The 14,302-nt window shown below is 33.1% G+C and overlaps 2 protein-coding genes across 7 annotated transcripts in view; one reads left to right on the forward strand and one right to left on the reverse strand.

Annotated features, from left to right (window-relative positions):
• The window catches only part of MARCHF7 (membrane associated ring-CH-type finger 7), a 49,330-nt gene extending 42,514 nt beyond the window's left edge, over positions 1 to 6,816 (forward strand). For 2 of the 5 annotated variants that reach the window (XM_043488311.1, XM_043488315.1), the window contains 4 exons: positions 1,307 to 1,420; positions 2,862 to 2,910; positions 3,573 to 3,632; positions 5,501 to 6,816. In XM_043488311.1, coding sequence (XP_043344246.1) covers positions 1,307 to 1,420; positions 2,862 to 2,910; positions 3,573 to 3,632; positions 5,501 to 5,559 — 282 coding nt within the window. In that variant the 3' untranslated portion in view covers positions 5,560 to 6,816. Of the gene's footprint in view, positions 1 to 1,306; positions 1,421 to 2,861; positions 2,911 to 3,446; positions 3,633 to 5,500 lie in introns of all 5 variants that reach the window. The other 3 variants (XR_006273235.1, XM_043488312.1, XM_043488313.1) reach the window with 3 other exon arrangements.
• A 2,653-nt stretch (positions 6,817 to 9,469) lies between these two features.
• Positions 9,470 to 14,302, reverse strand: part of LOC122453943 (CD302 antigen) — a 114,351-nt gene continuing 109,518 nt past the window's right edge. For both annotated transcript variants that reach the window (XM_043488308.1, XM_043488307.1), the window contains 2 exons: positions 12,879 to 12,905; positions 9,470 to 10,021 (listed from right to left, as the gene is read on the reverse strand). In XM_043488308.1, coding sequence (XP_043344243.1) covers positions 9,819 to 10,021; positions 12,879 to 12,905 — 230 coding nt within the window. In that variant the 3' untranslated portion in view covers positions 9,470 to 9,818. The remainder of the gene's footprint in view (positions 10,022 to 12,878; positions 12,906 to 14,302) is intronic.

Raw genomic sequence — 14,302 nt, forward strand, 5'->3', positions numbered from 1 at the left:
GTCTTAAATCCCCAAGGAATCTCTCTGGATAGCTGAGCATTGGTATTTTAAAGAACAAGGGAAAGAGTAGGTAAAGGTAGAATGATGGAAAGAAATTTTTTTTTAATCTTCTCAAAATGAGAGTAGGTTTCAAAGGATGGTTTTCTCCTGCTGTCCTTCCTTCTCTAGGTGCTCCATCATGTCTCTGAAAGCTGGTATTTTGGCATTTCATTTCAACCAGCAATGTTTTCATGGTTCTCCAAGGATTGAATGGCCCACAATCTTAAATAATTTATAAGTGTGAGAAAATGTTAGGTGGAGTACAAAACAATGACAGTCTTGATTAAGCTTCCTGACTTTTAACTTCTTTGTTGTGTGTAAATCTTGGATTCTGGGGGCCTAAGAACTATCATTTTAAATAACTAGTTTAATACAGTTTATTTCCTCATCCAGTGGCTTCATTTTTTTCAAGGTGATAAATATTAAAATTTAAAAAAAATCTGGACATAAATTTCCTTTTAAGTAAAAAATAAAAGTAAGAAGTGATGGATGTAAAGACAGTTTTTAAATCAGTTTCAGATTTTTCGAATCCTCTGTGGAATATGAGAACAGGTAGTTGCTGAAGTTGGTAACTAAGAACATATAGCTCTTAACATCAGATGAGTTAATTACCAAAAATAGTACAATTTAGATTGCTGTATAAAAATTACAGCATAGTTTAGATTTTTAATAACACTATATTCATGACTTGTATTGTTAGCTTCAGAACAATAATTTTGAACCAAAGGACAGTTTTTACCCACTAAAAATTTCTATGTGAATCATCCAAGGAACAGTTACTCTGTTACCTTTATTTTTATATTTACTGTTGCCTTAAAGTTAATTATATTATGTAATAAGTGTTTGACTGATTTGAATAGGTTTTATTTGCATGTATTGATACATAGCTATACATGAAATGGTAATTTTTAGGTAAACATTTATAGCCATTTGTAGTAATAAAATCTGTTAGGTGCTTTATAGAACTAGATCATTCATTCTGCCCTCAAATGAGTTAAAAGCCCCACTTTCATATATAAGTCATTACATAACAGAAGACTGAATTAAATAAAGAGGATATTCATACACCTATTTATATCACTTACAGCATTAGTACAATTATGATATTATGGAGGCTATTTCTTGATTTAATAGATGGTGCTATATCTCTAAGAACTGGATATGAATACATTTCCTCTAGTTTATCAGTATATGAATGTCAGTCTCTTGTCTATTAATTTTTCATTCTCCATATATCTTCTTTTTCTCATTTGCTTCCCTCTTGAAGGCTGAGTATGAGTTTATCAGCTCTGGTCTCTACCTAGTTGTGTTATTGCACTTGTGCGAACAAAGCTTTTCTGATATGATGGGAAATACGAATGAACCAAGCACACGTGTCCGAGTAAGTAACCTGGGAGCAGGGGGGACGGGAGGACGTGATGCACCATTGTTTGCATTGGAAGGCAGATTGTTTTATATGTTCACACACTGTTTCCTTTGGGAAGTTCCTATATTAAAAGCTTTTTTAAAAATAAAGGTATTGTAATTTTAATAGAAATTACTGTCTTTATCAAGAAGCATAATTTTTTTCATAAAGTTGTTTTAAAAAAGAAGAAATTTTCTAGCTCTTGAAGTTAATTGGAATATATGTCAGTGAGAAACAGGGACTTGGAAGTACAAAGGAAAATGCCCTTTTTAATTTAAAAACAAAACTCAGTGTTATAACTTAGAAACTTGATACTGAACTCCAAAAACTGAAAGAGTATGGGAAATTAACTTCATTTTATTCATTACTATCCTGTAAAAGATTACCACTCTAGTAGGTTTTTTTTTTTTTCCACTCTAGTAGTTTTTAAGCATCTGTATTTCAAACTACTTACAATTTGGACTATTTGGTGTTTACTCTGTACACTATTGCCTTAGTTTAACACGTAAGAAAGTTGTTTGTTAGGTATTTTTAATTAAATGGTACTGTTATGGAAATTTATACTCTACTGCCTTGCCATTTTATGTAGCAGGGACTAGAGTCTACATCTCATTACAGTAGCATTCTGAACACCTGATTCTTGAAATGTCTTCATAAATATATCCTTCAAACAGTTTTTTTATATAAATGTTCTCGGTGATAAAAATTTAGTAGAGTTTATGGTAAGGTATAACGTTTCTGTTATATTTTGAAAATTATCAAATAACAAATTCAGTGCATATGGATAGAACATTTTTTGTAATCATGTAAACATTATTCCTACTAGCCAATTGTTAATTTTTATCATTCAGAGAAAAGAGAAGGAACTCTCAAAAGCTTTCAGAATTTGAGCAAAGATCTCTTGATTTCTAGAAAGGCAACTTGTCTCTTCACAATAAATGAACCATATAAATTAATATCTGTTGAATTCATGCCTTTGTAAAAGGTACATACATTTAAAGTACAGAATCATATGTCATATTTCTAGGCAGGAAAAAAATTGATTTATATTTTTTAATTGACCACTAACAATCATTTGGTTCCAAATTGCAAAGGATTAATTTTCTCCATAGTTTTTGGAAGTGTTATATTTATGCAAGAACACAATGGTATTCATTGAATAAGATTATTGTTATTGCTCCCAGTTTCTATATGATTAATACATGATTTCTGCATAACTGATAATGATATATGAGATGTTTTTAAAAGTCATATCATTAAAAGCTTGTAATTTTTGATGTAGGGGATGAAAGACCCCCCTATTTAAAGGCTTAAAATTATGTTTGATTTTTAAGTAGAACTGAACCTCTTATACTGATTCTCGCTAGATCCATTTGCTACATTTAAACTACTGTATTTCTCTCTGCATTGTTTCTAGTTTATTAACCTTGCAAGAACTCTTCAGGCACATATGGAAGATCTCGAAAGTAGGTGGAATTTCCCCTCCCCAGACTTGTTGAATTTACTTTTGCAAATTAAACCCATAGAGCAAAACCCAAGTATATATACTCTTTCTACCAAATTAGAGCTTCATTTATAGGCTTAATAATACCAGAATAATTGATTTGGGAAAGATGTGTTGGGCAACTGACGTTAGTTTAATAGCATATGTTTTAAATTGCATTAATTTTAATGTATAAAAGGATGTTATTTTAACCATCAGTATTTTGCTTTTATTTAAAATAAAAATACATATTTAATCACCTTAATTTTAACACTTCTGTTAACACTTTTTTTAAAAAGACATGTTTAACTACTAATCAAAACACACTTAATTGGTTAGATTTTTTGTGTATGAAATTTTGTTATTTAGCTTTGTTAGATCATAAAAGGTGTTCCCTGGGTTTATATACAGTTCCAGGAAAATAGGAGTGAAAGAGTCCTAATTCTGAGTCCCTAACAGAAGCCATAGTTTTTTTGTTGTTTTTTTTTTGTTTTGTTTTGTTTTTTGCTCCTTGTTCAGGTCCTCATGGACCTTTAATAGGCAGCCAGCTACGCCAGCAGCTCCAATCTCTTAAGATCACGTTCCAGCTTTAGGACTTCTGCCTGGGCTCCTTTGTGAAGGCACTTAATGCCCAAATCTTTACAGGCATCTGCACAGCTAACCCTCTTCTCAAAGTCCTACAATCTCCAGGGTGCTTCATACCAGGTGGGCACAGATATTGGTGGCTCTGGAACAGTTCTTGGGAATCCAGGATTACCCTACTTAGCTATTGTGCTTTTTTACCCAAAGCAATTGGCACTCCCCATGATCAGATTCCAGTACACTCTTTGAAGTGTTTTAAATATGTTTTCTCCAGTTGATTATCCTCTATACTCACCTTTAAAATACATGGACTATTATATGTAGTCTCTGTAATGTTTTACCTTTAGACAAAATTTAGCATCCTTTGAAGTAAGGTTTCAGAAGGACCTGATCCTCCTTTTTTTAATTCCTTGAATATTCTTAGGCATGGGTTTTTGTCATTGAGTTTCTACAATTTTAAGTTTTAAAAGGATTTAGAGCTGCAGTTAGGTGATACAGTTTCACAATTTTGGTTAGTATGTGTGGAAATGGTATGTAAAGGAATCAAAATGGTATAACAAAAGTGGGACTTCATTGAGTGTAAATCTTTATTTCCTTCATACCTTCTTAGTTCAGGTCCATCATATTGGCTAATACAAAGATCTCTCTCTTTTTTGTAAGTTATAATTTATATTTTGTCAAATGTGATGAGAGTAATCTATTGCAGTGTACATTTACCCCTGATTGCTGTTTATTTTTTTTTTTTACTAATGTTCCTATTTAGAATTTAGTTTTTTAAGCATGTGAATGAGAGGGAAAAGATGGAGTTGAAATATGTATATCCAAACTCAGGGTGAAAGATGTTGTGGATGTTACTAGTTGACTTCTAAATACCAGAATACTAATATATTCTGAAAACTGGTTTTCACTGAATTTTCTTCTGTAGAGTTAATCCAGTAGAAAACAGAAGTTCTCTGAAAAACTATTTTATTTTTTAGTTTGACATTTCTCCATGATATATATAAAACTTAAGTGTAGGATTTTACTCCTCATGAGCTAATTAAGTATATGCTTGGTACCATTTATTTAAAATGAATTTAAAATTTCTGCAAGGTAAATATATGGAGACTTAAGTTTCATCTATACATGTTGCATGATTTTTTTCTTGTTGATTGCATTTGCTGGGTGCTCTTAAACTGTCCAGTATTAAATACAAGAAGAGTATACATTTATCTTTTCTGCTCTTGATAATAGGGGAAATGCTGGCTAGATGTTAGTGTATTTCCATTTTCCTTCACATGCACTTTATACAGTCTTACACTTAATATGTCCTAAGACATTCAAGAATGTTTTCTATTAAACTCTTGAGCTACTAATGACTCTAAAATAAATTGAGGTCAGAACTGTTGCAAGAGTGATGAGTCTTTGACAACATGGAGGCATAGAAATACTCTCAACAAAAGGTTTCTACTAAATCCAATTATTTTAACTTAGGCTGTATCTATATAAAGCTTTTTTGACTAAATAGAACTTTCTTGGCATTGTATAGACATAGCTCTGGTGTAAATTGCAAGAACACCCATAACCTATTATTCTATTTCTATGTACATTTTTTTTTTTCATTCTCATCGGATACATCAAACATGCAGCGGTAATAAGCCAGATTCTCCTCAGGTGTGTGAGAGCACTTGCCTAAAGTTTACTCTTTGTCTAGTGTATCATTAGCTGTTACGGACACAAACTGATCTCAGGAACTTTTTAGATGTTCTTGAACCACATTTTAAAACATTTTCATTTTAATAAAAACTAACGTAACAAAAAGTTGTGGGGGTGGGGGCACTGTGGCTACAAACTACCCTCATGCAGTCATCATAATTTATCATTTTGACCAAACAGTATATAATAAATTGGGATTTTTGTTTTATAAATCATTGCTGTTCTGGCTTCATACTTACACTTCCATTCTCATCCCCCTTAAAATCATTCTTGATAATCCTGTTTTCTTTCAACAGCTTCAGAAGATGATTCAGAAGAAGATGGAGACCATAACAGAACATTTGATATTGCCTAACTTCATATAAGACAAATGGATGATCTGTGAACAAGTGTTATTAAAACTGGCAATTAAGTATGAGTTAATTTTGTGGGGAAATGTCTGTTGAATATATTATCTCTATAGAATGAATATATATATATTCATATATACACATTATGCATGTATATATATGTTCATTCTCAAGTGTTACTGAGTTAAAATTCTGCTGGACCTTTAACATGGCCAGTGAATCTAATGTTTATAAACTGGTAATTAAAAGTAAAAGTATTTTTCTTTTAATGAGTGGGGAAAGTGTTACCCTTGTTTTAAATAAGCAATGTTGACAACCCTTTTCTGTGTTCTGATTAGTGTAGTTATATTTATGAAGAAAGGTTGGTGTTTTGGTCTCTTGTTAGTGGTAAAAGTGGGACAAAATAGGCTTTCAAAATAAATTGCCAGATGGCACCTAATTATTTTTATTTTTAAATGCCTTAAGTTGCAGTCTCAGTTTTATAATCATTTGCTTCCAGTGTTTAAAAAAAATGGGGAGAAAGTTAAGAGCATTATATTAGGTTTCCAAATTTAATTTGAATTCTAAATTCACTTAGCAGTAAAATTAATTTTCTAAAAAAGTATATTAAAATAAAGTGTACAAATGATGGATAAATTTTTGTATTGATTTGGAAAATGCAGATTATATTTGATAGACCATAGTATGTAGTATGTAGATATTCCTCTTAGGAATATTGCAGCTGTAAATTATATCAGAATTGCTAGCCAAATGCTGTTTGGTTTTAAAAAAATTATTGCAATCTCAAGTTAATGAGATACTTTTAAGGCCCACATTGAGAGTTTAAAACACTGGTTTTCAATGTGTTTTTTAGTGTTGTCACTTCTTTATAGATAAATATGATATAAATAACCTGTTTGGATCCTGGCTGTTTTTAACTGTTCCTTGGTAATTCTAAACATTTATTTGATGACTTAATATTTTTCACTACCTTTAGAGAAGAGATGAACATTTACCTATTCACCATGACTAGATGTACACTGTGGTCCTGAGTTGTGTATACATCCATAACACTGTATATTTTCTTCATCAGCACCCTTAAGATACACTTTTAAATGCCTTCAGGTGGTTTCAGGTTAAATAAAGTCTGTCAGACTACTTTTTCAGAATCTAAATAGAAACTATGTAATTTCCCAAATGTGAATCAGCAGTTTGCTTATTTTCAGTCAGACTGTTGGTCTTAATGTAAAACTTTGGCTTGAAATAAAGTGCATACTGATTTACTTTATAGTTTGAAATGTTTCCTTTTAAACTGGTGCTCAAAGAAGCCTTCAAATGTTATAGCCAAGAATCTTACAGTTTCAAATTCCATTTTATATGAAAATAACTGTTTCTAAAAAACCATTTGCTCAACTTCTGCCTGTTATCTTTGCATTACCTTCCTTAAAGCAGGTATGCGAAATTTAAGGATGCCAGTATCAGTATCTATACTACAGGTCTTTGCTTTGAATTCAAAACATTAATGCTTTTAATAAAACTCAGTATGAAAATGTAATGTCTTCTTAACCTACAAATTTTTTTATTTAAAAATTTTAAGTAAATGGTAGAATACATTCCATTGGTATGCATACAGTTTATTTATAGTTTTGCTAAATTAACTGCTAAATGAGATACACAGTGTCTTGCTGCTGCTGCTGCTGTCACTTCAGTCATGTCTGACTCTGACCCCAGTGACTTGAGCTTTATAGTATCCTAAGTTCGTTAGTACTACTTAGTATTTCAATATTATATAAGCTTCTAATAACCTGTAAATGTGAATTAAGAAAAATCTTTCATTGGTTATCATTTTTTAGATTCTGAACAAAATAGAGACCATACAATATTCAAATTCCTAAGAATTTTAAGAATACAAATTTCTAATAAAATGTTAAAAGTAAATGGTAACTAAAAGAAACGATGGTAACAACAGCTACCAAAGCTAAGAATTACATTGTCATTATTAGATAGAATCAAGATGTTTGAAGAAAAGCAGTTTTTACATTCTGAGTGTAAACAGGCATGCTTATGTTATTACTAATATTAAAAATAAATACGACTTGAATTATCCAGTTATCTGTTGAGCAATGAATAGACACAAAGGCCTGTTACAGATGTTCAAATATATAAAGGAAATTAAGATTTAGCACTGCATTACCAGGGCCTTTTAAGGACTTGTTTGAAATCAAACATGAAAAATCAAATCACTTAGAACAACCATTTTGGTAGAGCTGTCATTAGGTAGAAGTTATTGAAATGAACTGAAGAAATTATTAGTTATATAGAAGTGGAACGGGAGACTGGAACATCATTTTTCAGTGAAACTTTCTATCGTAATGGAAATATTGCCAAATATGGTAGCTACTAACTGCATGTGATCTGAGCATTTGAAATATGGCTAGTGTTAATTGAGGAAGTGAACTTTAAATTGCCACATGTGGCCGGTGGCTACTGAAATACATATTGTAAAGATTTGTGATAGAAAGTTTTAAGAACAAAAAGTTAGTCTTAATTCTTAAAGGACTGGTAGAATTTTGGTTAGAAAAGCAGGAAGGAATTCCAGTCTAATGTTCATGATTAATAGCCCTGTTAATACTCAGTAAAATAGACATCTCAGTCAATAACACAAAATCTCAATCTTACAAAACATAATTGTGTAGTAACACCTAGTATAAAATCTCTTCTTTAGTACGACAGTCAAATATGTTATCATCACTTTGGAGTTATTCACATCTTGTTTAAAAAAAACTGCCATTAATTGTGATGAGGAATGATTCTGCTTCATGGTGGCCAGTGGAAACAGGTGTCACAAGCTATAACTTTGTTGCCACTGGTCAAGCTTGAAAGAGTGTCTCTACATATGAAAAGTATTCCCATAAAATGATTGATGGGATATGCATTAGGGAGAATTTACTTTCTTGCACTTTCAAGTTTCTTCATATAGTAAATACAATTTTGTTAACTACATACCTTATCTTTTCTCATAATGTTAAGTTATAAAAGTTGCTAAAGAAAGCATTCTTGTTTCAGTTTTACTGCATTTTCATTTTTTACCACCAAATGATTCTGTCTTAAAATGTACAATATACATACCAGAAACTTGAACATCATCACTACAGTAGTATGTAGTTCTTCTGTTTAGTTATTGCTTACACAGTTTTCATGTCATTGAAATACTTCATTGAGGCTTGGGGAGCATGAGATACATAGGAACAGATATGGTAGGATATGGCAGCAGGAGAAAAATCCTTAAAGGGCTCTATACATTACCCATATGTCAGCCTCCTCCACACCTTCCTGGTATGGTATGGCTGTAATTTTTTTTGCTTCATAAAATCTTACTGAGATCCTGACCATTTATGATCAGTGCTAAATAATGTTAATGCTGTGGTCCAAAACAGTATTCTAAAAAGTATTAAAATTATATAATTATATGGCATATAATGGGATGTTAAAATCTGTAAAATTTTCTGCATCTAATACATTTAAATCCTAAAGGGAGATAGATGTATTAAAGGAATTAACCAGAGTAACCAGCATAAGTGATATCTAGATGAGAATCTTTTAAGGGTAGGTGTATTCTCCATATCTTATTGGTAAAGGAGCAAGACAATAGAAATTGCTAAAGATCTAGTGATTGCTAAAACTAGTGGTAAGTAGAATTTTTTTTCAACTAAGGTGGTTCAACTCAATGGGAGGAAGATAGAGGAGGTAAGACAAGTAGACTGGATTTTTATTTTTACCTGCTTTCCTTAAGTGAAAGATGCACTTGCTAAGTCACTTCAGTTGTGTCCGACCCTGTGCGACCCCATAGACGGCTCCCCCGTCCCTGGGATTCTCAAGGCAAGAACACTGGAGTAGGTTGCCATTTCCTTCTCCATTGTGTGAAAGTGAAAAGTGAAAGTGAAGTCGCTCAGTCATGTCCGACTCGTAACGACCCAGTGGACTGCAGCCTACCAGGCTCCTCCGTCCATGGGTTTTTCCAGGCAAGAGTACTGGAGTGGGGTGCCATTGCCTTCTCCGAAAGATGCACTTGGGAGGTGATTAAAACCATTAAATTATATCCAAGGTTGTTACTCCTTTTGTTTTTATAATGAACCTAAAGATAAATTTTGTCATGATCAGTGATTACATAAAAGTAATGAATGTTACTGGAATAAAATATATCAAAAATTAATTTTCATAGGCTTTATATTGAAATCTTGCAGAGGAAAGGTATTTGATGTCTTAATCTGACATTTCCAAAGTCTTAGTTAAATTGAATATCATATTCGTTTTCCTCTGCAACTACTAAAACACAGTCATCATTATAAGGTGATTGGTGTGCTGTTGAAAAAACTGTGGTGAAACCAGAATCCAAGCTTCTTTTGTACAAGAACCAAACAACTGCTCCCAAAACTGTCAAAATTACTGTGCTAGCAATCACCAAAGCTGATATTAAAATGCGGTTATCTGAAAAAGAAAAACAAAATATGGGAAATCAGGATATACAAGTTGCTAGTATTGATTTTGGGGGAGCATAAATATAGTTTCATCACTTAAATATTTACCTATTTTTGAGAATTTTTCACATTGGTTAGAAAAACAATGTTTATTACTATCAAGATTTATATTTCTTAGCTTGAATAACTTCTGTACTTCAAAATTTGAAGTAGACTTTGCAGGTCTCCACTCTGCTTTTAAGACTCTGAGATAGAAATTATCCACACTAAGTTTCACTGTGTGTTTCAATTTACATATATCCTTTTATGTTCTCCAAACTATATATGTACATAGTTTAAAATTTGTATTTCTACAAGGTATGTAATGAAAATACCATACTACTCCTCCCTATTACTATTAACCCTTAATTACCATTCCTCAAAGCAACTACTCCTGTTACTTGCCTCCATGTTTCTAAATAACATGCTTACACTCTTCTTTGATTTAAAACTTTTTAAAAATTGTGGTAAAATATGCAAAACAAAATTTACCATCTTAACCATTTTTAAGTGTACAGTTCAGTAGCATTAAGTACATTCACAATGTTGTGCTATGTCCACCACCATCCATCCATAGAACTTCATCTTGCAAACCTAAACATTAACTCCCCATTCCCCACTCTCCCTAGCCCTTGGCAACTGCCATTCTACCTCCTGTCTCTGAAGTTGACTGCTCTGGGTATTTAATAGTTACACAGTGTCCTTTTGTGACTGGCCTTATTTCACTTAGCTCCTCCAGGTTCATACATGTTGTAGAGTTGCCTTTTTAAGCCTGAATAGTATTCCATACCATGTTTTGCTTACTCAGATCTGTCGATGAACACTTGATTTGGTTCCACATTCCTGGCTACTGAGAATAATGCTGCTATAAACATGGTTGTTTAAATATCTTCAAGTCCCGGCTATCACATCTTCTGGGGACATAACCAGAAATGGATTGCTGGATCATATGATAATTTAATGGGAAGCTTTTGTACTGTTTCACAGCAGATAACCAGTTTACATTCTCAGTACACAAAGGACCTGTATTCTTGTGGAAACGTTATTTTCTGTTTCTTTTCTTAGTTTTGTTTTTTGATAGCCAAGTTAATGAATGTGGTGTTTTGTTAGATTTTTTTAAATATATATTCCTCTTATAGAAGAGTAAGAATGTTAACTTTTCCTACATTCTCCTGAACCCATAAACACTCCTCTCTTCTGTCATAGCAAGCCCCAAACTGACAAAGTGTTCATGATACTAAGGGAACAGTAAGTACAAAATATTTGAATAGGCAATTGAGGGGGGGGGGGGCGGGAGATAATGGCTAATGTGTAAAAGTGCTCAACATCATTTTTCATCAGGAAAATTAACACTATACACCCATATGTGTGGCTAAAACTAGATATTAATAGGTTGATAAAACCCTCATGGGGTGGATGTAGAGCAAATGGAACTTGGATACACTGTCAGCAGGAATGTAACATGGTTCAACCACTCTGAAAAATCTGATAAGTACTAAGAATGCTGGACCTTATTAGCTACCCTATGGCCCTGCAATTTCACTCTCAAGGAAAACAAGAACATCAGTCCAAAAAAAAAAAAAAGTATGAGAATGTTCATAGCACTGCCACATTCATACCATACTAATAATGATCAAATAACAAACAGAATAGACCAATTATGGTATGTCTCTAAAATACTGTGCAACACTGATGAGTCAAAAATAATACTCTGGCTGAAAGAAATAGAGTTAGTTTACGTGAAGTTCCCAGGAACAAACTACCCTATGTGATAGAAATCCATTGTGGCTCCCTGTGGGGTGGATGGCGGTAGTGTGTACATTTATTGGGAGGGTCACCAGGGAATTCTGTGGTGTGACGAAAGTGTTCTTTAAGTGTTAGTTACACAGGTATAAACATAAGCGAGCATTAAGGTGTACATTTAAACATTTTACCCTATGTTTATACTTCAAAAATATGGAGGTTAAAAACTATACAATTTGCAGACATCAAAAAATTTCATACATTGTTTGGGGGGGGGGGACACAAAATAGTACAATTTCTCTGAAACACCATCAGTTTTGATCAAGGTTATACATGTTCAATACAGTAGTTATATTTCAGAAAATCAAAGATAAACATGTTTGTGCAAGGTTACTCATTCCTTGCAGCACTGTTACAATAGCAAACATACAGAAATAACCCAATAGGGGTCTGGAGCTGATAAATATCCATAAATGAAAAAGTATACAGTGGTTAAATGAAGATTTATCTATAGGTAATGATATGGAGAGAGAGCTAGACCATGTTAGTAAATAAAAAAGTCATATATCTTAATTTGTTTGTATTGGCAAACACTGGACATTTAAAGACAAAACTGAAATAGTGTCCAATAAGGGTACAGGTAAAACAGGATGGATGGAGACAAAGTGGGAGACAGATTTTTCAATTTGCCTTTTATAGTTGTGCTTTTTGAACCATGTAAGTATGTTAACTGTTCCTTTCCCAAAAATGCATTTAGTGAGACAGATGCTTCATAAGTTGTAATTAGTACTATAAGAAAAAAAAATTTTTTTAACAAAAGATTCAGTCATTTCCCACAAAAACAGATAATGGAGTTCAATGAAGAGATGTTATTTGTTGTTTTTAAAAATGTTCATACATAACTTGCAGATACATTTAAAAAGTCTTATTATTAAGCTAAGAGAACTTTCTACCTCTTATAAAAGTTCCACATTACATTGTTATGTAGTTAATATTTAAAGATGTCTTTAATTCAGTACTTTAATATGCTAGAATCTTAATGTATTCTTACATGTGGGGAAAATTTAACAAAAGACCATACTTACCTGATAAATATTTCTTTTCATATGGGACTGGAATACAAAAGGAAATCATCATTAATTTAAATATGCCTTATTCTAAGATTGATTTTAAATACTCTCAAAGTAGTTTAAAACAAACCTTTTACTAGCTTAGAATTAATATTCTTTATATTGTTTGGTCATGTGTCTGTATTATCTGTTTTGAACTTAGTTTTTTAAAAAAAATATTGTAGAGGACTAAAAATTCATTAGCTCAAAAATTGGAAAAAGAATAAGGAAACTCAAGAAAAGGACAGTGTGATGAAGTGAGGGAAACAAAATGACTTGGGTTGGAAAGTGTGGAAACATAATAAAAGTAAAGAAGACAACTGTGACCTTACCTCATACAGGTTTGCTCACTATGATGTTCTGAAGTTATAGTTTATTTAAAACTTTGGCTTATATAGTGAAATGCTGGGCTGGATGAAGCACAAGCTGGAATCAAGATTACTGGGAGAAATATCAATAACCTCAGATATGCAGATGACACCACTCTTACGGCAGAAAGTGAAGAACTAAAGAGCCCCTTGAAAGTGAAAGAGGAGAGTGAAAAAGTTGTCTTAAAGCTCAACATTCAGAAAACTAAGATATGGCATCCGGTCCCATCACTTCATGGCAAATAGATGGGGAAACAATGACAGACTATTTTTTGGGGCTCCAAAATCACTGCAGATGGTGACTGCAGCCATGAAATTAAAAGATGCTTACTCCTTGGAAGGAAAGTTATGACCAACCTAGACAGCATATTAAAAAGCAAAGACATTACTTTGCCAACAAAGGTCCATCTAGTCAAGGCTGTGGTTTTTGCAGTGGTCATGTCTGGATGTGAGAGTTGGGACTATAAAGAAAGCTGAGCGCTGAAGAATTGATGCTTTTGAATTGTGGTGTTGGAGAAGACTCTTGAGAGTCCCTTGGACTGCTAGGAGATCCAACCAGTCCCTCCTAAAGGTGATCAGTCCTGGGTGTCCACTGTAAGGACTGATGCTGAAGCTGAAGCTCCAATTCTTTGGCCACTTGATGCGAAGAGCTGACTCATTTGAAAAGACCCTGATGCTGGGAAAGATTGAGGGTGGGAGGAGAAAGGGATGACAGAGGATGAGATGGTTGTATGGCATCACCAACTCAATGGATATGGACTTGGTTGGACTCCTGGAGTTGGTGATGGACAGGGAGGCCTGGCGTGCTGCGGTTCATGGGGTCTCAAAGAGTTGGACACAACTGAGCGACTGAACTGAACTGACCTGAGGCACAGTATATGAAAAGATTACCAACATTTTAAAAATCCAACAAACACTGGAAGTTGAATGCTATGACCATAAAAGTGTGACTGATTAGTCAAAAAACCTGCTGAGGTAAGTTAAAATTGTATGTGATTCCAGATGTAAAGAAAGGAAATAATCAGAGGCAGA

Source organism: Cervus canadensis, chromosome 15 (assembly GCF_019320065.1).
Source record: "Cervus canadensis isolate Bull #8, Minnesota chromosome 15, ASM1932006v1, whole genome shotgun sequence".
Classification (NCBI taxonomy): domain Eukaryota; kingdom Metazoa; phylum Chordata; class Mammalia; order Artiodactyla; family Cervidae; genus Cervus; species Cervus canadensis.